Here is a 26,414-nt window from a genome sequence, read left to right on the forward strand (position 1 = left end):
TATTTTCTTCCAAATTTATATTTGATTTTGCAGCCCAAATTTCCGTCTGTGAACACTTCTCAGTTTTGTAGCCATCAAAGTTGCGTCTCTCGGTGTTTACGCAGAGCCCGGCTCCCGGTCCGAGCCACGCGTCCGAGCCCGGCCCCGCCGCTGCCTTGGGCGTGACCTTGGCCAGCTGGGTGTTGGGGGGCCCTGCGAGCCTCAGTTTCCCACTGTGGGAGCCAGGGATGACAGCGCCCCTCTCTTCCCGCGCGGGCCCCGCCCCACGGCCCCCGGATTGGCTCGCGCGGGTCTCCCCCGCGTCCGAAACGGGGCCGGGGCCTCTCCCGCTCGCCGGGCCCCAACCCGGAAATGCGGCTCGGGAGGCGCCGGCAGGGCTGACCGAGCCGCGGCGGAGCGACGGCGGGCTCGTGCCAATGGGAGCGGGCGGCGGCAGCGGCGGGGCGGCGGAAGTCCCGCCGGCGTCGCGCGTGGGGCGGGGCGGCGGCCGGGGGCGGCGGGCGGCGGGGCGGGCGCAGGATGAGGGCGGCCATTGCTGGGGCTCCGCCGCGGGGAGGAGGACGCTGAGGAGGCGCGGAGTCGCGCAGCGCTGCGGGGGAGGCGCCCGCGCCGACGCGGGCCCATGGCCAGACCCACCAGCCAGCTGGTGAGTGCGCGCCGGCCGCTCGGGCGCGCCGGCCCGTCGCCCGGCCAAGCGCGGCGGCCGCCGGGCCCCGGTGAGGCGGGGCGGCCCCGGGTCCCGAGGGCCGGGCGGCGCCTCACCTGCGGCCGGGCGGCCGGGCAAGAGGACCGCGGGCTTCGTGAGGGCGCTGCTCGGCCGTCGCGGGGAGCCCGGGCCCCGGCGCGGCGGGAGCCTGCCCGGCGGGGGCGCTGACAGACGCGCGGAGGGCGGGGGAGGCCGGGGAGGTGTCACTGGCCTGTCGCGGTGGAAGTGCTTGGAAAGTTTGTTTTCTCGGCGCGCCGCGGCCTGGAGCCGAGCCTTTGGGCTTACCTTTCGTTCCGTCTGCGGAGGAACCGCCCTGGGCCTTCACCTGGAAGGGGGGCTCCCAGTGCCTCTGCCGCAGCGGAGCAGGAGGTACGAGTTCTTGCCCGGAGCACCTGATGCCCCGGGCCCCCCGAATTCACTCCTAGGATGGAATGTGATAGACTGCTGTCCCGGCCCGGCCGAGCGGCCACGGGTGCTGTTCCTGCCTCGGGGCTCTTCTCCAGCCCCGGCTTCGAGAGTGGGAAGCCCCAAGGGGGCCAGACTTGAACCTGCTTACCGGGGGGGGGGATTTGGGGGGGGGGGGGGGGAGAGTGATCCTGACGGGGAGGAGGGGTTTCAGGGGAAAATAAAAGGGAAAAGCACTTGTTGGGTTGAATGTTTTTGCTTAAAAGTGTTTCCACCCCCCCCCCCCCCCCGGTGCTAAAAGTATCTTGAGCGTTTTGATGTTTTCCCGGTGTTTGAGTTGGGGAGTTGCGAAGGTGTTTTCACGATTTATACCTTGGGCGCAACTGAGAAGTGGGTGCAAATAGGTTCCAAAGGCAAGGAACATCACTTAAATGAAAGAAGACCCAGGAAATGGACCCGACTCCTTGTTTTGCAGCGTACAGCTTTGTGGTGGCGGTTCTTAATCTTTTTTTTTTTTTTTTTTTTGCCCGGGGTGGGGGGGTGTCTTGTACCCCTTTGAGAATCTGACGGAAGGAATAAATCCTCTCCTGAGATTAAAACACAGAGCCGCCCCGCATTTGTAGTTAACTTCAGCTGGTTCTTGAACCTTCTGCAGCTCCTCAGTGGACTTCAGGCGGAGAACACCGTAGGGATGGGGACGCTCCAGAGCCGCAGAGGAGGACTGTTCAGTTGAGGAAAAACGGTTGAAAGGGAAAGGGGCCGTCTTGGCCGTTGCGACATGTGGCCGTACCCTGGGGTGTCTGGGCTGACAGGCAAAAACACGAAAGAGGCTTTTGGCGAGCCTCAGTGGAGGGCGGGGGTGAGCACGATCCCGAAAGCGTATAACACGAACCGTCCCTACGGCGGTGCTGTTGGGCGCGCAAGGTGCGAACTTTGCTGGAGTCCTCGGAAGGGGCAGAGAGCACATTTCCTCACCGTCTTGGCCCTTCGCGTGATGGGCGGTCGACATCGGGAGTTTTCTCTAGTAAGCCGTCTTCTTAGCGCGGAATTGCTGGCATCCATGTTGGGAAAATGAATCTGGGTACAGCGGAGACACCTCGCCGCCGTCAGGAAGAGGAGCAAGGCTTTTGTTGGTCCCCCTGCCGGGTGAAGATAGGCCGTATTTCCCCTCGGTGATGGCTGATGGCGCAGGTGCCCCCAGTATTGGCTTTTCATCCGAGGACAGATAGGCTTGGCGCTTCTGACAGTTCGGGTCTGGATTTTCAAGGTGGCGCTGTGGGAGAAGCCCGTGGCCCAGCTGTGGATCGTGCCACTTTTCTGAGCGTGCGCCGCCAGCAGGGGGGCACTACCGAGAGGTCTGAACGTGGCCTAGCCTGCTTGGATCCTCAGGTGGGCGGAGGCTGTCCATACCGCGTACTGAGCACGGACTTTGTTTTTTAAAATTTTCTCTAGTTTTTTTGAGGGGGGAGGGGCAGAGAGAGAGGGAGGGAGAGAGTCCCAAGCCGGCTTCACGCTCCAACTCACAAACTGAAATCCTGACCGAAGCATGAGATCACGAGCGGAGCCGAAATCAAGAGCGGATGCTTAGACGACTGAGCCACCCGGGGTCCCCTGTTGAACACTTACTTTAAAAAGCAGGCACTTTCCAGATAGCTCCCGCCGTGTTGCTTGATTTCCGTTGATAGGGTGGGGTGAGGTCGGTGGTCGTTCCCGTTTTACGGGCGTGGAGACCGGGAGACCGATGGATGGGGGGTAAGTATCTACCTGTTAAACCGAGCGCCTCTTGAACCCACGACTGAGCCGCGCAGGGCCCCGGGCTCCCCTCTGCCCCCTCGTGTGGGGAGGGCCCTGAGGGCCGGCCTGGCGGGGGGCTCGGACGCCACTGGCTTGAGGAGGTCCTCGGTGCCACTGCCCAGAACGTCTTTCCCGGGGTTTGTGCCTGAGTGTCCCGACGGAGCCGTGCTGGAGGCAGGAGGGACCTCTTCACGTGGAAGGACCGCACACTTACTTATTTCTCGGGCAGATGGCTGAACTCTGTGACCCCTGGAGCCCGTTTCGGCCTCACACTGTCAGAAAGCAGCTGTTTGGAAAGAGGCTCCGCTTCATCTGTGTTTGGGGGCCGCTGTTCTGAGTGGGGGAGGCTCGGATTCCTCCCTCTGGGAGACCAGGGCTGCAGTGACTTTGCTGGAGGTAAAGCGGGAGACGCTTCTGCGAGCGTGGCCGCGTCTGTGCGGGGAGGCGGTTGGGAGAGCGGGGGACATGGAAAGGAGTGGGTTCTGATTTCCACACTCCTTTTCGGGTAGCTCCCTCTCATCGTGGTCTCGGGTGGTGTGATGTGTTTCTGTCCCTGCGACGCCCCTGCAGAGCAGGCATGGCGAGGTCCCCACACTGAGAGGTGGGAGTGTGGGTTTGTCCTCTTCCGACAGGGTCTTGTGGGAAGGAGCGCGGCGGCAGCCCGTGTCGACGCGGGCCTGAGCAGAGGCCCTGGGCAGCTCTTCAGATGCAGGCCTCGGCCTCTAGGCCGCCTGAGCCCAGTTTTGGTGAGGAAGAAAAGGCGACCCCAGGGCGTGTCTTCCCTTCGTGCCACGTCCTCATCCCCTGAGCCGCACCACGTGGGGTTTGGGTGCGTGGAGGGCGAGGGGTGTGATGAAGGGGGAAACCGCTGCGGAAACGGGTGTGAGCGCGCTCCGTCCCCTCCCGAGTTGGTAGTGTTGGAGAGCCCTCCCTGGCAGTGCACTTGGACCTTTCCTGAGGAGAATTTTCCGTGGAAATGGACTTTGGTGGGATCCATGTGTGGCTGAGGAACGTTTGATGCAGAAATGACTCCCTCAGCAGGTGTGAGGGCTGGGACGGACGTGTGCGAGCTCTGCCCCTGCCCTTTTGATGACAGCTGGCCGAAGGGGTGAGGAGTGCAGTTGTTTTGAAGGCAGGTTCAAAGGGCAAATCACCGGGGAGGAAGTGCTGGTGTGGAAACGAAGTTTTGGACGGGTATCATTCAGGCCTTTTTAGTAGTGCCTTCTGTAACTGGGTCGTGTTTCATACCGGACCCTTTAAAACATTGCTTGATTATCGAGAACCGGTTTTGTATCCAGTCTCTAGCTGAATCGACAGGCAGAGTTGATTTCCTTTCCTTTCCCCTTTCCTTTCCTTTCCTATGTATTTATTTTTGAGAGAGAGCGAGCGAGAGAGAATGTATGTGCGCGTGTGGGTAGGGACGGGATAGAGAGATAGGGAGACAGAATCCCAAGCAGGCTCCACGCTGCCAGCGCAGAGCCCAACATGGGGCTTGAACCCACAAACCGTGAGATCACGACCTGAGCTGAAATCAGATGCTTAACTGACTGAGCCACCCAGGCACCCCAGAGTGCGTTATTTTCGAGCGATGGGGAATATGTTCTGCTGATAGTGCCTTGGATATGAAAGGCCTTTCAGGTTCGCGATGGTTCTTGGGGATCTGTTTCACCGCTTGACTGGTTGCATTATGTAGTTGCACAGAGTCTGTTTCCATCCTCTTAGACTGGAAAATTTTCCTTACTTAAACTGAAATTTTTACTCCAAGAAATTCCAAGTCCTTTTGAATGTCTTAAGAGAGATAGTTTGTTATAAAGGATTTACATTTGTGGGTTTCAAATCCCTCATCAGAGGAACCGATTCAGGTTTCTGTGTAAATAGTTGGGTTGCACATAGGCCCACAGAAGTAGAACTGACAGCACCGCAAGCTCGGTGCGGCGGAATAGACGGCCACGGCCTACGTCAGCAGCCCCTGCCCGGACGCACGGCCCGCAAAGCAGACAAGGACGGTTTGCATTTGGAGTGTTGCCCAGGAGCCTGATGAAGGTGGGCACATAGTTCCTGGTGGCCTAGTGACCTCCTCTGCCCCACAGACGAGATCAAGTGTCCTCTGCACCAGCCACTGTGCTTTGAATCAGCTTGCAGCCTTCAGGGAATTGCAGTATTTAAAGGCATGTGTGAAGGTGTGTCTGGATGCCAAGCAAGGTCGTTCTGGAGGTGTGTGCCTTCTGCATGTTGGTGGAGCTGGTGGTGGCAGGTCTGCCCGCACTGGAGAAGGCTGGAGAGGCCCGTGTGCAGGCAGCTGTGTGTTGTGTGTGTGTGTGTGTGTGTGTGTGTGTGTGTGTGTGTGTATGTGCATCTCGGAAGTATCTCAGAATTCATCTGGCTGAAGCTTAGCTGTTACAATGAAATCATTGTTAAAGTCTCATTCTTCAACCTATTTTTCTCTTTTGGAATTAATTGTACTGCAGTGAGAGTTGTATCTCAAAGCGACAGCTGTATATTGGATGCTGTCAGAGAAGGCTGATAAGATTTGCAGGGAAGCTTGAAGCCTTACAGAAATTGTTGTTATGTGCTTTGACCTGCCGTGGTACCTGTGGGAAAAGGGGCCTGGAGTTAACTTTTCTGTTCTCCCTCCCTGTTTCTGAGAAGCTGGGAGGACAAAGCCTGCAGTGGACCTGGGAACTCTGTGCCACCCAGGAGGAAAAGGTTCTACCTTGCAGATCTTGCTCTTAGACCCAGTCTGAAGTAGAGGCTCTGGATGTTCCCCTACAGTGAAGGAAGTGGCTTCATCTCAAGGGGTGGCCATATCGCATTCTCATCACACACTCTCCCCTGGCAGGGCTGAAAACATTGACACACTTTGTTCCTAGTCCCCCTTTCTCGGTGACTGGGAAGTGAGCACTGCTGGAAGGGTGCCTCAGTTCCAGCATTCCTAGGACTTCCCTGTCTCTCCTAGCCTGTCCCTTTGCTCCTCCTCGATGAGAGTCCCTTCTCAGATGCACCTGCCGAGTGCCCTGTACAGCCCAGGTAGTGTCCAGGTTGTTCTAAGCTGCCGGTTTCTCCTCTTCAGGCTCTTCCTCTTTGCCTGAAGAAATTCCCCCAGTGGAAACTATCCCCTTGGTGACCGTGAAGCCTTTTCTGAGTGATCAGCTTCTTTGTGTGTGTCCCACCCACCCCTGCCCCATCCCTGTCCGCTTTGGTCTGCAATAGGTTTATTGTATAGTCAGTTCTGAAACAGGTTCTGTGCCTTGTTTGTCCTTGTCTTTCTGAACTTTGAGGCTCCGGATGGCTTTGGTTACTGTCTCATCTTTTCTCTTCATGGTTCTCATGCCTGGACTTCCAGTAGTATTTGTCACATACCCATGTATCTTCCCATTTTTGCCATTTGTTAAAAGCATGTCAGAATCCTACATGTACATTCTGATTCCCTTGCATTTAGAGCTGTATATGCTCAAGGGGTGGAGGGCTTCATCAGAAACTGTTTGTTCCCTATTTAATGCCCCGTTTGCAAGCATTCCAAACCAGGAAGAAGTCAGACGCTTAAAAACATGGATTCATGTTCCACTCTTCTGTTGTCTAAGGAAATACAACTTAAGAAGGAGATATTCTCTTTTTCCGTGTGTATATTATATCACTTACCTGACCCTTGAAAGTTTATATTTCAGAGGTACCCATTTCTTTTCGTAACTATAGCTCCTTGCAGGTTGGGGACCAACTGTTGGGTTAATCTGGAGTAGCAAACTACTTACCTCAAACATACAGTATTTGACCTGAGGCTTTTCATGTTGGCACTGCCGCCGTGGTGGGCAAGTCCTGCCATGGACCACTGTCCTCACGTAGCCAGACCCTGAGTACCGAACCTGTAGAAGTGCCAGCCGCCAGTGTCGGTGATGTGGACTCTGCGCGAGAGACAGCTACTCTCAAGGCAGTTGCTTTCCCCGTTAGGAGGACTTTTTCCTTGAAGATTCCTGAGGATGAGGGTCACCCTAGCAGTCTCTCTGCCCAGAAGCCAAGCTGCTATTCTCTTATGATATAGGGCCCTTAGGGGAAACGGCACATATTTCTCTGCTGCTTTAGGCGAGGTCAGTGAGGGCTTTCCCCAGGCCTTGACTTTGCTCTGATTTATAAAAGTATCCTGTCCTAAAAGGGGCATAAGCTCTGTGACTAGGTGTGACCACATCCAGTGCCACAGCTCTTCATCCAGGTGCATGAAGCCCCACCCTCCTCGGATGGTTGTGTGGCTGATGGTCCTGGGGGTTGTCCATGCAGCCCCCCTTATCTTAGAGGTTCCTACCGTGCACTTACGCATGGATGCTCAGTGAGAGAGCCACCAACCTAGCAGGAGGGCAGGAGTGACGGGAGCGTTAGACCCAGCATGGGCCAGCACTGGCCGTTAAGAAGTGCAGCATGGGTTCCTCCTTCGGGAAATGATGGGACCAGCCCATTCTTTGGGAAAATTGCCCAGACGCTGGTTTTGCTCAGCTCTGCTCTTAGGAAGGTCTGATCTGGAGAGTCACGGCAGCCAGACCCTGTGGGGGCAGGTGAGGTAGCAAGCTAACTTACTAGGAAAGCTAAGAAGCTTGATAACTGCTTGTTTCCGGGCTCTTGTCATTATTAACTGGCTTCCTTCCTCGAGAGTGAGCCCTGAGCTCTTCTGCATTTTTTTCTCTGCAGTGAGTGGCCCATGACTTAGGCTGGACAGGAGGCTGAGAGAATAATCTGTCCTCTCAGTGCATGATCTCTGAAGCTCAGTATTTACTGCCCCCCTTTTCCATTGTCAACTCATTTTTTTCTTCCTGCAGTTTGGCATTTTTCTTTGATGGGTTTTTTTTCATTCGTCAAAATTATAGTCTTCTGCTGATTGTATGTACATAGCTGGTTATTATCAGATATACAGCTTTAAAAATGTGTATCTAAATATAGATTTTATTTGTGAATGCATTTTATTCTCATTCCTAAAAAAAGAAAACAAAACGTGTAATCTAAATGCTTTTTTTGTTGTTGTTGTTTAATCTTAGAAAAGTCTCCTGCCCAGAAGCTGCTGGCACTGTGCTTTGTGTCTCGGGTGGAAGGGGGTGAGGATGGTCTGGTGATGGAGAAGAGACCTCAACAGAACCAGGCCTCCACACTCGTGGCCTGAAGGAATCCTTGGGTGAAAAAGATGGCTGCTCAGCGGGTGTGGGACAGCCTGCATGTGCCCCCAGCCCTGTGAGTCCCACCAGCCACAGCCCCACCCCAGGGGCCGAGGGGAGACTGGCCCCAAGGGCAGTGAATTGCTCTGCCAGCCTTAGTGGGGCCGCTCCAGAGAGGAGGGCAGAAGAACGTGGACTTATGTGCACTGAGCCGGGGCTTTCCTGGCAGGGCAACCCAGAGGGTAAGGGAGCAGGGGGCAGCCAAGTGTGGAGGAAGTTTGAGGAGGGAGCGCCATGTCTAGTGTTGGGAAGACCAGGAGGGCTGTGCTTGCCTGGGGCTTTTGCAGGGAGACCTCTCTGCTCCAAAAACAGAAGGCTTTTGGACGATGCAAGCTAAAGAAGGTGGGGGTGTTAGGAAATTTATTCTTAACTTTTTCTGTTAGTTTTTTTCTTTAAGTGTATTTCCTTCAGATTGTTTAAGTTTACTTGAAGCTATCAAAATAGCCTCCAAAGAAACATTTTTTTAAAACTTAGTTTTTAAATTTTTTTTTTTTTTCAACGTTTATTTATTTTTGGGACAGAGAGAGACAGAGCATGAACGGGGGAGGGGCAGAGAGAGAGGGAGACACAGAATCGGAAACAGGCTCCAGGCTCTGAGCCATCAGCCCAGAGCCCGACGCGGGGCTCGAACTCCCGGACCGCAAGATCGTGACCTGGCTGAAGTCGGACGCCCAACCGACTGTGCCACCCAGGCGCCCCAAAACTTAGTTTTAAAATTTTATTTTAGAGAGGGGCTGGGTAGAGGGGCGGGGGTGGGGGGAGAGAGAATCCTAAGCAGGCTCTATACTCAGTGTGAAGCATGATCAGGGCCTCATTCCCGCAACCCTGGGATAGGCATGACCTGAGCTGAAATCAAGAGTCAGACATTCAACTGACTAGCCAACCAGGTGCCCCACAAAAAACTTTTTTTTTTTTTAAATATATTTTAATTTATTTTTTATTTTGATAGACCAAGCAGGGCAGGGGCAGAGAGAGAGGGAGAGAGAAAATCCCAAGCAGGCTCCGCACTGTCAGCCTGGAGCCCAATGTAGGGCTTGAACTCACAAACCATGAGATCATGACCTGAGCTAAAATCAAGAGTTGGATGCTTAACTGACTGAGTCACCCAGGCACCCCGATAAACTTGGGGTGCCTGGCTGGCCCAGTTGGTCGAGCATGTGACTCTGGATCTTGGGGTTGTGAGCTGAAGCCCCACACAGGATGTAGAGATTAGTTAAAAATAAGATCTTTAAAACTAAATAAATAAACTAAACTGATTTTGGGGTAATTTTAGATATATATAGAAAAGTTGTGAAAGACACAGAGTTCCCATAAAACCCATCATCCCACCTCCCTTAATGTTAACATTTTTACAGCATATCACTTCTGTCAAACTCAGAAGTGAATGTTGGTGCCACGCTCTGAACTGCAGACCTGTTGGGGTTTCATCAGTCATCCCCGCCCCCACTCCCCACCACTGTCCTCCTGTTCTGTGATCCCATCCAGGAGCCACGTTCACTTAGTTGTTTCCTTGATTTCCTTTGGTCTAGGACAGATTCTCGTTGCATCCAGTTTTTCATGAACTTGATGCTTTTGAAGAGTATTGGTCAAGTATTTTGTAGCCTGTCCCTCAGTTTGGTTTTGTCTGATGTTTTTGGTGATGACACTGGAGTTATCGATCTGGAAGAATCCCACAGAGGTGGGGTGTCTCTAGTGCATCCTGTCAGGGGTCCACGTGCCTTATTACTGGTGAGACAAAACAGGATTAGGTCTTAATGACTGGAATTAGGTCTATGGCCCTGCTCTGCTCTCTGTTACTTGTTATTTTGTCATAGGATGACCACAGTATTTCTATTTTTTTTACATTTTACATATTTTTGAGAGAGAGTGCAAGTGAGGGTGGGGCAGAGAGCGGGGGACAGAGGATGCAAAGTAGTTTCTGCACTGACAGAACAGAGCCCGACACGGGGATTGAACTCATGAACCGTGAGATTCTGACTTGAGCCAAAGTTGGACGCTCAGCCGACTGAGCCACCCAGGTGCCCCCACAGTATTTCTGTTTTGGAAGGCACTGTCATACTCACCCAGTTGGATACTCCTGAGTTCCACGTGAAGATACCTGGGACCTGCAGGGCTTCTAACTTACACACTGGATCAGAGCTGGCATGGGGTCCAGGTACCTACTTGTTTCGACTGCTTTCTGGTAGCATGAACACTTCTGGGATAGCACAGGGACAGGGATGTTCCCAGGTACGGAGTGAACCCGAATGCCCTGATAGAACTGGTTTCGAATCCGGGCCAGGCCCCTGCCCCTCTGGAGTATTTGGAGTCGGTGATCCACTGGGCATTTGCCACGGTCTGCTCAGGTCCTCTGTGCCCAGTCCCTTCCTGCTCTCTTTGCAGGCAAGAGGATGGAGTTATGTCACCTGGCCCTTGTGAAAATTAGGTGGTCAGCTTTCATTCGTTCTCTTCTGGCTTTTTCCTTTCCTTTTTTAAAAAAAGTTTTTTTTTTTTTTTTAACGGTTTTTTATTTATTTTTGAGACAGGGAGAGACAGAGCATGAACAGGGGAGGGTCAGAGAGAGGGAGACACAGAATCCAAAACAGGCTCCAGGCTCTGAGCTGTCAGCACAGAGCCCGCCGCACGGCTCAAACTCACGGACCGCAAGACCATGACCTGAGCCGAAGTCGGCTGCTTAACCGACTGAGCCACCCAGGCGCCCCTGGCTTTTTTCCTTTCTGGTGAAGCTGCCGTTGTTCATTGTCTGAAGACTTTGCCTTGAGTCGCAGTCTAACTTGTGGGCTGTTCTTTGGGGCTTGTAGAGTGAATCCAGAGCAGAGTTTGGAGTGTTTTTCTAGCCTGGAACTCCGAGGATAAGCATTTTCGGAAAATCGTGGATTTCATTTTTTTCTCCTCCCATCTACACACGGCAAATACAAGACCTTTATGAAGGTAAGAATTGGTAGGAAGAGAGAACAGGGCAGGGGTCTAAGGGGAAAGCACTTCAAAGAAAATGATGGTGACAGCCCCCGGCCACAGGCAGATAGACCTCAGGGTGTCGAGGGCCCGCCCTGGGGCTGGGGCCAGTCTCGGGAGGTGTGTGGAAGGTGTGCGTCAGCTGGGCAGAGTTGGCTAAGACAAGGTGAAATACAGACTGGTGTGCCTGCGCACCCTTCTTGCCATATTCCTCCTTCTCTTGTTTCTGGCAACTGCCTCTAAATGGGTGGTTGGAGGAGGTGTAGATGAATGTCGTGCTAGACAAAATAGATCTTTCCCCGTGTGCCGATGGTGGTGTGCAGCTCTGCTGTGGCAGTTAGCCGTTAACACTGGGACACAGTGTCTCTGGGTCTCGCTTGGCCATTTTTGTTCCCAGTAAGAAACTCTTCATTCAAATTTTGCAGATACAGAGTCCAGGAAGGGAGGGCAGCTGCTTATAGTGCCTTTTCAGTTGTCAGGAGAGGAGGCATCCTCGGTTAGAAATCGCTGTCTCTTCTGCTGTTGCAAACCACACAAGTGTTTACCACTGGATGGGTGTTCCTGCTAGGTGACATTTATTCATGTGGCCAGTGGCATTTTGGGGGCTGGTTTTTGTTTTTGTTTTTGTTTTTTCCTATTTTAAGGAGAGAGAACCTTCCGAGGATTAAAGATCCCAAGTCTGACCACAATCTGGCATTTTCCTTACAGGATGATGTGTTAGAGTTACTAGAACAGTTATCCATGTCCGTGCTTTATATGTTTATGTGTGGGAAACACTGATGGGAGGCAAAACCAGGACATTTTTAGGAACTGTGGGAAGTTTCTGTTGGTCCCTTTACTGCTCTCAGGAATCTTGTGCCTCTCCAGGGGAGATGTTCACTTGGCGGTGCATGAGCTGTGGGCCGGCAGGACAGAGTGCAGCACTGTCCACACTAAGGTTGAAGGGCACAGGGGGAGGAGAGGGCACAGCTAGCTGGATCAGATATGTGGGAGGTACTGAGGGTCCCCAGCCCAGCAGAACGGAGAGGAGGGGAATTCTGGAGGAGAGGGATTGGTAGGGCATTGGAAGTGCCCATATGCTGTAGATTTTTTTTAACTTTTGACTTTTTAGTCTTGGAGGCCATGGGAGGTTTCCTTGAAGGAGATGGGGTCGACCTGGTAGCTGGAGAGTGGGAAAGAGGAGGCCCCGGCATTTGGCTCCCCTGGGTAGGACAGCAAACAGCTGGGTGCCTCCTGGCCTTTAGGGCATCATGAGGTAACCTTTTGATCAAGTTAGGTATCACTCAGATTTCCAGCCTAGATGATGGCGAAAACGTGTGTTGAATAAACTTAATTCCCAGCGAGAGGTTCAGGTTTGAGTGTTATATAATTAATGTGCCTTTAGGTTAGAAACCCAGTCTTTTTAGTTGTCAACTTTAATATGTTGAGTTATTAATTTTTAGCAAAACAGAAGGCAAGAGTGTGTTATTGTTTTGTGACTAATAATAGTAAAGCTTTAATGCATATTCATTTTAGATTTTATCCAAGGTTATTTGGCTGTGAAATGAAATCTTAAGTATATGATTAGACTAATTGTCTTTGAAATGTTGCTGTTTTTCTGATATAGCTCCAGAGTGGCAGTCTTGAAAAGCGGAAATATGATTTCCATGGTGAACCTCCCCACCCTGGTAGTTAATGATTTCTCCCTCCCACATAGGATCTGTGTCTGAAAGATATGAGTTTACTCATCTCATTAGCAAAAACTCATTACACATCCTGAGTCCTTGATGTGAATGAGAATGAGCTGGTGAACCTAGAAGGAAGTTCAAAGGGTCTGTTGGTCCCATGTGGTATCGTCAGTGTCCATTGAGGACTTGAGCCTAACGTGGGATATGGTAGTGATTACTCAGCACACCTCAGGAAGAGCCTGCCAGGTGAGGGCCCCACTTACCTGGCCCACATGGAATATCAGCATCTGAGACGCCTGTTGCTAACTGGGGTGGGATTTGAATATGGTCTCACTGCTGGGTGTGTAACTGTGGCCAAGGACCTGCCTTGTGCCTCAGCGTCCCCCATCTTTAAAAAAAAAAAAAAAAATGGGGGCGCCTGGGTGGCGCAGTCGGTTAAGTGTCCGACTTCAGCCAGGTCACGATCTCGCGGTCCGGGAGTTCGAGCCCCGCGTCAGGCTCTGGGCTGATGGCTCAGAGCCTGGAACCTGTTTCCGATTCTGTGTCTCCCTCTCTCTCTGCTCCTCCCCCGTTCATGCTCTGTCTCTCTCTGTCCCAAGAAAAATAAATAAACGTTGAAAAAAAAAAATTAAAAAAAAAAAATGGACGTGGGCGGTCCTCACCCTCAGTTGTTTTGGGGACTAACCAGTTGTTTTGGGGACTAACCGTGGTAATATGCATAAAATGGTCAGAGGAGCACATAGCAAACAGTAAGCACTTGACAAATGTTATCGTTTATAGAAGTAGAGAAAAATGGCATTTCATTATTTTTATCTTAATGGTATTTAAAGTTGTATGTGTAAAGGGTATGTGTAATTATTTGGAGAATTCAAAGAATGAACACATAAACAGACTTGCATGTGTCCACCACCTTGCTTTAAACATAGGGTATTCGCCAGGTTTTTGGAAGCCCTCTGAGTGGCCCTCCTGATTGTAATCTCATGCCCAGCGGTCCAGAGGTAACTGACATCCTGATGTTCATGTTAATCAAGTTAATGGTGTGTGAAGTATGCCTTTAGGCAGTTCCAAAGTGCAGGAAGCAAGCGGAGCTTCTGTGTCCATGAAAAGATTCTGTATTTCATAACCTGTGGTGACGTATGTACAGCGTTAACAGTGAAGATACAGGTTAGTGAGATTCGGAGACAGTGTTGGCTGAGTCCTGCCATCTGTGAAGCCTTGAAGGCTAGACTTCAGGTGGATGGCAGCCCCGACCTTGTGTCCCTCTACCTGCCTCGCCTGCTTCTTGCTAGGTGAGAGGCTCCAAGGGACTGAAGGACACAGTGGGAAGACAGATAAGTGGCCACCCTCAGGGATCACCCACTGAATGCTTCTCCCTTCCCTTCCTGCCCTTTCTCCACCCTATTCTGTGGAACAGTAGAAACAGTCGTACTCCGGTCTTTCTTGAGAGCCAGGCAGCTGACCACCTGGAGCTTCAGCTGGTGAGTGTGGTTCCACACTGGTTAGGACAAGCTGTGTTTTGCTTGGTGTCGTGCTGCACAAGAGCTTGGTGACCACTTGTCTTACGTGAGCCGGCTCCCTGTCTGCCTGAGGTCGAAGACCTGTGTGGCCTGCGGAAGCATGTGGCACAGTGTGTGTTGTGAGCTCAGGAAGACAGACACCTGGCCCCCAGAGTCCCCTCCTGCCACCTTAGGCAGCAGCCACGCCCGGTCAGCCGTGAGCCACGACACACCTCAGAGTGCTTTGTGCACTTGTCTGTTACAGGCGCTCAGCAGCCCTCAAGAGGTGGGTGAATGTTATCAACCTCATTTTATTATTTAAAAATTTCTTTTGAAAATAGCTTGCTTGTTTAATTAATTATTTATTTATTAAAAATAATGTTTGTTTATTTTTGAGGGGGGGAGTGTGAGCAGGGAGAGAGAGAGAGAGGGAAACAGGATCCCAAGCCGGCTCTGCTGTCAGTGCAGAGCCTGACTTGGGGCTCAAACTCATGAACCTGAGCCGAAATCAAGAGTCAGACACTCAGATACTGAGCCACTCAGGCCCCCTGGTTTTTTGTTTTTTTTCTTTAAATATTCGTTTTGAGAAAAAGAGGGAGAGGAGAAGTGCATGTGAGGGGAGGGACAGAGAGAGGAGAGAGAGAGAATCTCAAGCAAGGTCTGTGCTGTCAGCACAGAGCCCAACATGGGGCTGGATCCTCTGAACCATGAGATCATGACCTGAGCCAAAATCCACAGACACCTAACTAAGCCACCTAGACACCCCCAACCTCATTTTACAGAAGAGTAAATTATGGCTCAGAGTGTGTGGCTTACCCATGGTTATCCCTGGTTTCAGCTAAGTCACAGATCTAGAACTTGGGTCCACAATTTTGCTACTCCACCACGGTTTGTTCCTCTTGGTGGAAGTAGGGGGTGGGGCGGCAGCAGTGGTTTCTGGGCCTGATTCTGGGCTTTGTGGAACCTCCTGGGGTGAGAGGACGTTATTACAGTGAGCCTGGTTGATGTGAGAGCAGGGTTCCTTTGGGGATGAGCCGGCGGGGTTGGTGGCAGCTTCCCACCCCTGGTTATGCAGGGAGCTAGAGGGAGGTGTCCCCACTGTGTCCTGCATTGGCTGTGCCTGTCTCAGTGTGTTCCAGGGCTCCAGAGCACACTCTGCCCAGGCGGCATTTATTATTTATTTATTATTTTTTTTTTTTTTTAAAATTTTTTTTTCAACGTTTATTTATTTTTGGGACAGAGAGAGACAGAGCATGAACGGGGGAGGGGCAGAGAGAGAGGGAGACACAGAATCGGAAACAGGCTCCAGGCTCCGAGCCATCAGCCCAGAGCCTGACGCGGGGCTCGAACTCACGGACCGCGAGATCGTGACCTGGCTGAAGTCGGACGCTTAACCGACTGCGCCACCCAGGCGCCCCCCAGGCGGCATTTAAAGACCACTTAGCTTTTGAGTTTGGGATCCTCTCCCAAGGAAAAGTTGCCGGCTGGAGCCTTAAACCGCATGGCTGCCTCTTGACCATATAAGAGCCTGATTTTATTTTTATTTTAAAAAAATGGTTTTTTTATGTTTTTATTTTATTTTTGAGAGAGAGAGAGAGAGACATAGAGCAGGGGAGGGGCAGAGAGAGATAGAGACAGAATCTGAAGCAGGCTCCAGTCAGCGCAGAGCCCGACATGGGGCTTGAAGTCACAGACTGCAAGATCATGACCTGAGCCGAAGTCAGACGCCCAACTGACTGAGCCACCCAGGTACCCCAGAAGGGCCTGATTTTGATCTTGGTTTCTCTCACAGTGTGTTTGGGGGCTCAACCTCCCTGTATCATTTTGTTTGCCTCAGAGTTAGAATCGGACCTTCTAGTACAGTGTATATTTAATTCAGTTTTACTCAGACACATAAACCACACATTTGGAAAGGGGATGGGCTTCATTTTTGTCTCCAAAGGCTTATTTTATGATCTGATGGCCCTTGGAATGGAAACCTCTCCTCTGTTATTTAATTGTAGAAGTGTTTTTAGTGCACTCCCCCTGAGTTGGCTGGTGTGCTTTGTGTAGATTAACTCATTAAATCCTCACAGCAAGCCTGGGAGGTCTGGTCTCCTTATTCCTAGCTGTGAGGTAGAGTCTGAGCCACAGAGAGGAGACGTAACTTGTTCAAGGTAAGACAGCCAGTGAGGAGCAGGGCTGGGATCCGAACCTGCAGAGCGAGAGTTCTAACCGTTTCGTGCTAATTCTTCACTCGTGCTTGTAGCTTTTGTCTGTCCGAGGCCGAGACTAGTTCACAGGCAAAAGGTGTAGGCAGTTTAGTAACTAGCGATTAAGCTTTCCGATATTTATTCTTGTGATATCAAGGAATTAGATTCTTCCTCAGTGTGTTTGTAGAAATGTAAGAAACCCTTAAGAGCCAAGCATTCTTAAAGAACCTAGTTGTGATTGCTCAGATAGGGAGTGTGTAATCCCCCTGCTGTGAATCCTTGGTTCTGGTGCAGAGCCATGGCCTTCCCCTCAAGGGGAAAGACTTTCTCATCACACCAACCCTGAGTGCAGCCTCAGACTCCCCAAGCTCCTTCTTTGTGAAATCCTTGTTTAATTTGCATTTTATCTTTCCTGAAGAGATAAGATGGGGAGAAATTTCTGGAGGGATCTGAGGAATGCCAGCCATTCATTCCTCTTCCTGCAGATCCCACTCCTCTGCCTCCTGGCATCCACGCAGGTGCTGTCTCCTTTTCTCCTAGTCCCCAGGGTTCAGGTAGGATTGGGCTCTTTGTAGGTGCTCAATGAATGTCTGTTAGTGGGATGAGTGGATAAATCACTTTGCATCGTGAAGTGTTTTAAAGCACATTTTCAAACAAAAAGAGGAAAAATCATGTCTCCCATCCTAGTTCTTCGAAGTACTCTGAGCAAGAAAGCTGCTCTGCAGCCGTGCCTTATCCCCTGTGTAGACGCAGGAGCCCTGGGAGTAGCTGTGGCTTCTCCCCAGATGCTGGCAGGAGCCTCCTGTGGCCTGGTGAGCTCGCTCACTCCTGCCTGCACTTTCCCACCTGCCCATTAGGGTACTGTCTTGCCACCAGGTGATAACTGACTGTGAGATGTGCTTTAAAAATATGTGGCTCTGTGTTTTAAAAATCACCTTCCAGGGGTGCCTGCCTGGCTCAGTTGGTGGAGCATGTAATTCTTGATCTTGAGGTTGCAAATTCAGGCCCCATGTTAGGTGTAGAGGGTACTTAAAAATAAAATCTTAAAAAATAATAATAAAAAAAAAGCTTTCATCTACCTGGCAGTTGGTTTCCTAAGGGTTAGTGAAGCTGTCTTGTCTGGGGCATGAGACTTGGTGGGAGGTGGGAAAGAAATCTGTGGGTCATTTGTTTTCCTTTGCCATGAGTTTATTTGTGTTTTAATCCCTGTGTTAAAAATGTTTGTTATATTTAGTGGTTTTAAATGTTGGATACTGGGTATTTTGATGTTGATATTTTCCTTAACTCTTAGTGGGTGACCAGTGTACTGTGCATTTCAGTTGAGCCTTAATATGTTTTTGGTGGATATGAAAATGTAACTTGATCTCAAATTAATTCTCCCTTGAAAGTTTCTACTTCTGAGAGGGGACTGTTGAACTCGATGCTCATGGGGTCAAAGAAGTTGAAACTCTTTTAAGTTTTTATTTACAAATTGTGTGAAACAAGTTGAAGTCCACAGAAAATGCCCAGTTCACAAATGGACTGTATTCTTACAAGTTCAGTTGGAATCAACTGTATAAGACTCAGGCTTGTCTTCCTGTCAGAGCCACTCTTGCAAAGGGCTGGTTGTGGTCCCTGCTCTGAGAGGTGAGGTGAGCATAGCAGGTGGCACTTGTACGTAGATTCTCCCTCCACACCGATGTGGACAGAAAGAGATTCTTGCTGAGGGGGGAGGGGGGACATGGTGATACCCTATTCCAGAGGCTCCAAAGGTGCCGGATGTCAGTGGCACTGATTCCCGTAGCCAAGTTCGATCGAGAACAGCCATCTTTCCTTGTTCTTTTGAGAGCTGTGCCCTGGACACATCTCTCACATTTCTCAGCAGTGAGGCAGGTACAGAACCTTGTCCTGGCCAGCCACACGGGAGGAAGGAGAGAGAAACACACAGGAGGATCTCCTTCTGGGGGGGACATTGATGGGGTGCTGTACTGGGAAGTGGAGGAGGAAGGGTGAGGGCTGGAGACAGCAGGGGCGGGGGGCTGCTGACGGGAAAGGAGCAGCCTTGGCCAGCCGGGGGGGGGGGGAAGGACAGCTGCTGGTGTGAAGCTGGCGACCGTCCTCGGGTGTGAGGGGCTTGGATTTGGGGTATGTGCACGTGTGTGTAGGAAAGGCGAGCAGTCGTAACTCTCGTGGTGACGTGGTGGCTGCAGGGCCAGGCAGAGGGTCATGTTCTTGAGAACTTCTCTTGTGCTCAGCTCCATTTTATTAGGTGGGATGGAGATGGTGGACAGTCATAACTAGGGTTTTGTTGCTTTAAATATGTTCAGGGGCGCCTGGGTGGCTCAGTCGGTTAAGCGGCCGACTTCAGCTCAGGTCATGATCTCTCGGTCCATGAGTTGGAGCCCCGCATCAGGCTCTGTGCTGACAGCTCTGAGCCTGGAGCCTGTTTCAGATTCTGTGTTTCCCTCTCTCTGACCCTCCCTTGTTCATGCTCTGTCTCTCCCTGTCTCAAAAATAAATGAAAGGTTAAAAAAAAAATTAAAAAAAAATATGTTCAGAGATTTCAATTTCAGAAGCTATTGAGTAACCCAAACTATTTACTTACCACAATTTTGGGTCATCAGGTGGGTGACAAGCTGACTGGGTTGTGCTGAGAGGGAATGAGTCACCCGCAGGTCCTGGGTCACTTGGGATCCCTGGGGGCTGTGCTGCTTCCACAGTGCACAGGGCAGGCAGGCTGCAAGGGGCACCTTGGGACGAGACCCCACCCCGCGGGGCCGCCAGTCGGCAAGTGTCCTCCAGATTGTGGCCGACAGTCTCAGTGCCGTTTATGTTGCTTAAGTACCACCTCAGATGTTTTTAAAAAAAATCAGCTCTTTCAAATAAACATTTGGACTTCTCACACTTGGAAGAAGGCTTTTCTCTTAGGTTTTTCACTGTGCAATTGATGCTTAAATGCTTTAAAGAGTAATGTTGTGGCTGTCTTTCTTAACTCCAGAAGTAAAATTATTTGTTAAAACATACGCACGCCAGTGAGTTACGGCTATGGGAAGAGAAAGCATGGGCATTCACTTGACCCTACAAACCTCTCTGTCACGGAGGGGCCCTGAGAGCTGGTCTTGCACTGAGGTGCTCTGTTGGCCTGCAGTGGCCGAGGCAGGAAGGAAATTACAGAATTCCACAAAGGGGGAAGGTTGCCCCTGACAGGTTTCTGTGTCATGGTGCCCATAATTGCCGGAGCAGAGAAAACCACCAGGCAGCAATGGCCTGGTGGCCAGCATCTTGGAGCCCAGACCTGGTGATAGGAGGGAATAAATAGCCCTGGCTCGGCTAGTGTCACACTCTGGTTCAGGACATGCTTGGGCCCTTATGGCCAGCCCCGTTTCTCAGGATCCCACTCCTGTGGTTTGAGGCACCCAGAGGGTACCAGAAGTGATCCCAGAAGGGACGTTTCAGGGCCATTGAGGTCCCTGCCTGACACTGAGGAGTTCTGTCTGGACATGGCCCATACTGTGGGTCACACTAGACTGTTGAGTCTAGAGATGCTCTTGTCTTAGGACCTTTGCACTGGCCAGTCCTCTCCTGGGAAGGGTCTCCCAGATTTCTTTAGGGCTTTCCCCTTCTTGCATCTTTGCTTAGGTGTCACTTTCCCATCTAGGGTTTCTGTGTTTGAATTTGCACATCCCACAACTACTCACATCAAATACAACTACCACAAACTACTCCGTTTCCTTCCTGGCTGTATTTTTCTCATGGTAATTATCACCATCTGACACTGTGATGCTTACATGTTGTTTGCATTTTGGGGTATCCATGTGCCATATCAGAATGTAGCTTTGTTAAGGGTATAGGCTTAGCCTCGTTCTTTGTTGTGCCTCCAGTGTCTAGAGCAGCACGTGGCACGTAGCAGGTACTCCGTGAACCTGTGCTGATGAAGTGGATAAAGCAGTGTGCACCTGAGGGTGCTGCATTTGACTGAAATCATTGAAGCTGCTGTGAGGCCCTGCTGTTTGACTTAAAGCCTGTGACGTTGTGACGGCCAAGCAGGTGTGTGTGTTTGTATGTGTATGTGTCTGTCTGTCTTGTGGCATCTGTTATTGCTGTCTCACAAATCCAGAGTCCTTTCTCTGCTTCATTTGGATGTTGAATCTGCTGTATTTTGAATCTGAAACATTAGGGGAAAGTGAAACTTTAAAATGTGCGATGCATGTTTAGCCATTACATTTTATTTTCTTCATGTGAGTATTTCCTTCCTTGCCGAGCAGCACTATCTAAGCTGCCATCACTGTCCCCTGAACAGTGCTGCAACCCTCCACTGGAGGCCACTCCCAGCACCTGAGGGTACTCTCTTCATCAAGCCTCTTGCCCACTCATGCTTCAGCCCCACAGTAGCCAGAGGTCTGCTTTGTACCCCTAGCACTTGTCTGCTCTGTCCTGGCCACCTCACAGCTTTAGCAGGCCGCTTTTGTAAATGACATCAGGCCTGTTGCCTGTTTGGATGTCACTTCCTAAGGGCAGGGACCATGTCTGCCGATGGCCGTGTCCCTGGACCCTTGCTAGGACAGTGGTAATGTTTATTGAGTAATTGGGTTAATAATGTAGTTTATTTCGTTTAAGAAACTCTGATGAGCAAAATGAGTGTGTAATATTCCTATGAAGTGACAGAGAACCTGTGGTTTGGGAGAGTAGGATGTGCTTACGAGAGTATGTCCAATGACCTGAGTTGTCTGCACAGGGTGGGTTCAAGGTCTTGTTGTTCCCCTTACCCTCCCAGGACTGTGGGCAGGAGTTGCCGGATGTGCTTTAGGCTGCGGCAAAGGACAGAATCAGCCTGCTGCATCGGGAGGAGGTGAAGGGGCTGCAGAGGCTGGGGTGGGGAGAACATTGGGGTTCCGGGAGTTCGAGGTAGAGGGGGTGGTGGTTTTAAGCAGGTGTTGCCCGCTGGTTTGTGTGTAGGCACTTGGCGTCCTCTCCCTGTCCCCTCTCAGCCTGGCCCCGGGGCCACTCCCCGACCTCCTGCATCTCCAGAGCGAGCACCCTGTTTCTCTCTCCTTACTGTGGCAAAGCCTTCTACCTCAATACCCGCCAAGCCAGAGCAGGCCTGGCTCAGCTCAGGCTCCAGAGCATTCTGCACCTGTCCAGAGCTTGCTGACGGTTTTAGCCAGCTGCCAACAACAAAGTAAGACAACTAGCTACTTTATATTAATTTATACTAACATGTGTGTGGCTCTTAAAGGAGAGGCTTATTAACTCATTCAAACCTCTCATTGGAATTGTGCTTTGGGGCAGGGTGAACTTGCCAGTAAAGGCAAGAGTATCAGGTGCGTTAGTGTCTACAGGTGGGAAAAACCTCGGCTCAACTTTTATCTTGTAACAGGTTCTGTGACATGTATACAGAACACAGTGTTGGTCTACCAAGACCTCAGTCCTAGACCACCTGCAGGTACAGTGCTAAGAATACTGTGTGTGGGGTTATCTTAAGTCTTCATTCCCCTTTACCTGTTGTCTCTGGGGGCTCCTTCCAAGAGAGGTGATTCCCTGCAGGGACAGTCACTCCGGGACACGCTGAGAGGCTGCAGGTCTAGCGTGCTCAGCTGCTTCTCCCCTCATGTGCCAGTTCTGGCTGGATGTGTCTCATTTTGCATTGGCTTGCTTTACCGTGGAATAAACAGGGTGTTCTTTACAGCAATCAAAGTGGGCTCCTAGCTGTGTTTTTCATCCAGCGCCAAGTTGAGAGTTTGCTTCATTAGTTTAAAAAAAAACATCTTAAATCAGAGAAATTATTGAGTATAATCTTACAGCAAGCGAAATGTCAAAGGCTGGCATTTGGAAACAGCATTGTCAAGCAGAGTTCCAGCCAAAACCTGCGTGTTGGCCCGCTGAGCCTAGAGCCATGGAGAAACCGAGTAAGAAAGCCAGGGCTTGCGCCCCTGTGGTGCCCAGGCCCGGGCCCTGCTGCTGCCGTTGGAGTGGCTGACGCCTTCCCGAGAGCATGCGCTGTGCAGAGACCTCTCACGTTTGGCCGTCTCTGCCGGGTTGGTGTTCTTACCCTCTTGGGAGTTGAATGTGGGTCTGGCTGCTAAGGGAGTGGGGTATTAGCACCCCCCATCAGGGGTGTGCCCGCTCCCTTCTGACTGTCTCCTCCCGCTCCTGCAGCGGCCACTTGCCCCGCTTCCCTGCCCTGTGCTGGGCTCTGGAGGGCTGGCAGCACATTTGTGGGGTGCTTGCTTCTGCTCCAGTCTGATCCTTCTCAGTGTGAATCCACACCCGTGGTTGGGAGGAAGCCTCGTCAGCACTGCCATGTATACCGTTTAGGTCATGGGAGTTTCGTATTGTTTCTCAAACACGGCATTAGGGGTTTTTTTTTTTTTTTGTTTAACGTTTATTTATTTTGAGAGAAAAAGAGAGCATGGTACACGCAGGAAGGGCAGAGAGAGAGAGAGAGAGAGAGAGACAGACTGACTAGCTCAAGCAGGCTCCATGCTCAGTGCAGAGCCTGACCCAGGGCTTGATCCCACGACTGTGAGATCATGACCTAAGCTGAGGTCGAGTCTCACACTCAGCTGACTGAGCCAGGCACCCTGCGTTAGGGTTTTTTAACATGTCTTTTTCAAACTGGGGATACCTGTCACTCTCCCTGATCCCAGCTTCCTGTGCTCATACTTCCCTCTCACTCCTGTTCTAAGCGGTGGCTGCAGGACCTTGTTGCACACAGGGCCTGCACTAGCGCTGAGTGCTCTCAGGGTGGTCACTGAACACTTGGTGAGGTTCTTCCTGGGAAAGGGAGCATTGAGTCTATCAGAATAGAGCGGGACTTGTCACCCAGGAACTGTTGCCACTCAGACCTGATTATTCTTTGTTGTGTTCTGTCCTCTTCGTTGTGGGATGTTTATAGCATCTCTGCACCTACCTACTAGATGCCAGTACCACTTTTCTCCCTCTCCCAGTTATGGCATCACAGATGCCTCCAGGCATTGCTAGGGGTCCCTCGGGGCGCAGAATTATCCTAGTTGAGAACCACTGGGATGGAATACGTGTCAGTGGCCCCAGACTTCCTAAAGACTGGGAGCTCGTGGTGGTGGGCTCCCTTCTGGCGGGCTGTGCTTAAGTATGGCCCTGGCAACTCCCAGAATGAGCCCCACTGGGGCAGCCAGCCACAGGATCGAGGCCGTTGCCCGTTCTCCCGTTCACTTCTTGTGGCTAGGAAACATGCACTCATTTCCTAGAACATCTGGGCCGACCAGGTGTTTTTGACGCTGGGTTGCTGCAGTATCAGGCTTGAAGTCCCCTACATCAAGCGTGTGGCACGGAGTGGCACATCTCACGTTGAAATTCTGCAGGGAAAGTGGCTGCTCTGCAGGTCCCATCTCTGGGGCTGTTTTCTGTCCAGATCGTGTCTCACTCTGCCACCCCCAGCAAACACCACCGGTAACATCAAACACACACACCTCCGGACTTTCAGATCTGTTCGCATGGCACCTGCTGTCTCCTCTCGCACCTGCTCAGGTGGCCTGGGGATTTTCGGTGGCACTTCATATCCTCACGTGCGGATGGATGGCGGACAGGAAGTAAGCAGGTTTCATCCGGCATGATGCTCTACTTCCTCCCTCAGCAGTGCCTGGCCAGGTCTGTCATGGGGTCTGTAGGGTCAGGCCCCTGTCTGTCAAGACAGCCCATCAGTTTGCAGCACGCTGCACGGGTTAGCCAGCAGCCTGCCACAGAGCCTCACAGCGGATGAAGGTGCGTGCCAAGGGCTGCCAAGTCGGGTGGGGCCTGCCCCTGGGGATGGCCTGGCTGAGTGGGGTCTGATATAAACCCATGCTTTCCAGGGGATGACCGTGCCCTCCTTTGAGGATCTGTTCTGGAAGCTTTTTTAACAATCACAGAAACCACTCTGATGAAAGTTCTCAGGAACACATGCTTGTAACCAGAGTCTTGTCTGACTTAACCTGGTAGTTGTTTTGGGGGGGACTGCTCTCCACAGGCTGGATGTTTGCTGAGTTTGCCCTCAGGAAGCCTGAGCTGAAGCGTGCTCTTCTTGGTAAGTGCTCTGCAGCCAGCCTCCCAGGGTCTCTGGTATCAGGGTCCTTTGTCCCCCGCGTAGCTAGTTTGATGGGGAACTGTCACACCCAGGTCTTCAGTGCCCCTTATTTTTTGTGGTCGTGGACACCTGCTGCCTGAGCTGCCCGCCCTCCCAGGCATCGCCGCTGACCCTTCGGAAACTCTTCACTGACCTTGGGTGTTGTTTTACCGCACCTCCCAGGGTGAAGGTTCTGCCTACTGGGAAGAAGCCCTGGGCTATCCCCCGGCCCGTGTTCCAAACCACGTGACAGATGTGTCTGTCTCTTTGCCGGAAATGTCATTGAGTCCAGAAGGTGTTGGTATACAATTACATTTTTCCAGGTCCATGAATCAGCCTGTCATATTTTGTTCTTCACGAATGTCATGTTTGAGGAGTGCCTGGGTGGCTCCGTCGGTTAAGTGTCCCACTTTGGCTCGGGTCATGATCTCGCGGTTTGTGAGCTCGAAGCCCGGCATCAGGCTCTGTGCTGACAGCTCAGAGTCTGGATTCTCTTTCAGATTCTGTGTCTCCCTTTCTGTCTCTGCCCCTCCCCTGCTTGCACTCTGTCTGTCTCTCTCTCAAAAATAAACAAACATTAAAAAAAAAAAATGTTTGAGATTTTAGTCACTATTTCACTTGTCAGTTTTGAATTAAAACCACTGTTTGCCACTGTCTTGGGCGTGTCTCCTGTTGTCTCCTTGAGTCTTGCTTGACAGGAGGCTGGGCACACAGGTGAATTTAGGTGAGGCCACGTTGATCTGATTGACACACTTTCTGGGACAGGTGCAGGGGTGGGGCGGCCATGACAGAGACAGGCGGAAGTCCCCGCTCCCCTGCCCCATAGGGCAGTGGTGGCTGCTCAGCAGACCTGTGGCCGGATCATTTCACAGCACTGCTGTGATGCCCAGGGCTGTGCTGTTTGTAGTGCTAGCTCCTTCCCGCTTCCGTCCCTTTTGTGTGCCCCTTAGGTCACGCAGTCTGGCTGCTCCTCTGTACCAGGCCTGAGGGTCTGCACCCAGGATGACCCAAGGAGCATGCGACCTTGGTTGTGTCCAGGAGTCCCGTGAATCCCCAGGGCTCCGTGTGCGCAGCCCTCACTCGCAGTATCGCTGGCCTGGCTTGTGAGGACAGTCCAGGCCTGTCATAGTTCTCGATAGGCCTTAGCATGGTGACCATGATTCTTCCCCACGAACTGCCCCTGAGGACAGAGAAGTTCCTGCTAATCTCCAAGGGAAGCTACTGGATTTGATACGCTTGTTATATGCTTTGCTCATAGGGACAAACCATTAAGGGGCTGACTGAACCCCAGAGCTTGGTCCAATCGTTGGTACTTCTTGTGAGATGGAGTATTTATGAAATGTGTAAAGCACACTTGGCTTACTGTCAAGCTGTGGAGCGTTGAAAACAGCAAGTTGCCATAAATAAATGGTGCTACCAGTCTAGCTAGAGGACCTATACTGCTGGTCACATTTGTACCATGTACTACATTTAAAAAATCCGTTTCTCGGAGCGCCTGGATGGCTCAGTTGGTTAAGCATCTGACTTTTTTTGTGTTTTGAGAGGGAGAGAGCGCTTACGAGAAGTGCAGAGAGAGGGAGTACTAGGCAGGCTCTGCACCATCAGTGCAGAGCTGATGTAGGGCTTGCACTCACAAACCGTGAGATCGTGACCTAAGTGGGAGTCAGACGCTAACCCGACTGAGCCACCCAGGCTCCCCAAGCGTCTGACTCTTGATGTCGGCTCAGGTCATGATCTCTTGGTTCATGAGATTGAACCCTGCATTGGGCCCTGCACTGACAGCACGGAGCCTGCTTGGGATTGTCTCTCTCCCTCTCTCTGTCTCAAAATAAATAATATTTAAAGAAGAAGTAAGCTCTACTTGCCCAACATGGGGCTGGAATTCATGAACAGCAGTTACGTATTCCACCAACTGAGTCAGCCAGGCATCCCGATGGTTAGCTTTTTT

The 26,414-nt window shown here is 51.5% G+C and overlaps 1 protein-coding gene across 2 annotated transcripts in view; it reads left to right on the forward strand.

The window, feature by feature from the left end:
- The first annotated feature begins 521 nt into the window (after positions 1 to 521).
- Positions 522 to 26,414, forward strand: part of PDPK1 (3-phosphoinositide dependent protein kinase 1) — a 76,560-nt gene continuing 50,667 nt past the window's right edge. The window contains exon 1 of one of the 2 annotated variants that reach the window (XM_030299908.1): positions 522 to 646. In XM_030299908.1, the coding sequence (XP_030155768.1) occupies positions 623 to 646 (24 nt within the window). In that variant the 5' untranslated portion in view covers positions 522 to 622. Of the gene's footprint in view, positions 647 to 10,808; positions 11,029 to 26,414 lie in introns of those variants that run through there. The other variant, XM_030299909.2, reaches the window with a different exon arrangement.

This window comes from Lynx canadensis, chromosome E3, assembly GCF_007474595.2.
Source record: "Lynx canadensis isolate LIC74 chromosome E3, mLynCan4.pri.v2, whole genome shotgun sequence".
Taxonomy (NCBI): domain Eukaryota; kingdom Metazoa; phylum Chordata; class Mammalia; order Carnivora; family Felidae; genus Lynx; species Lynx canadensis.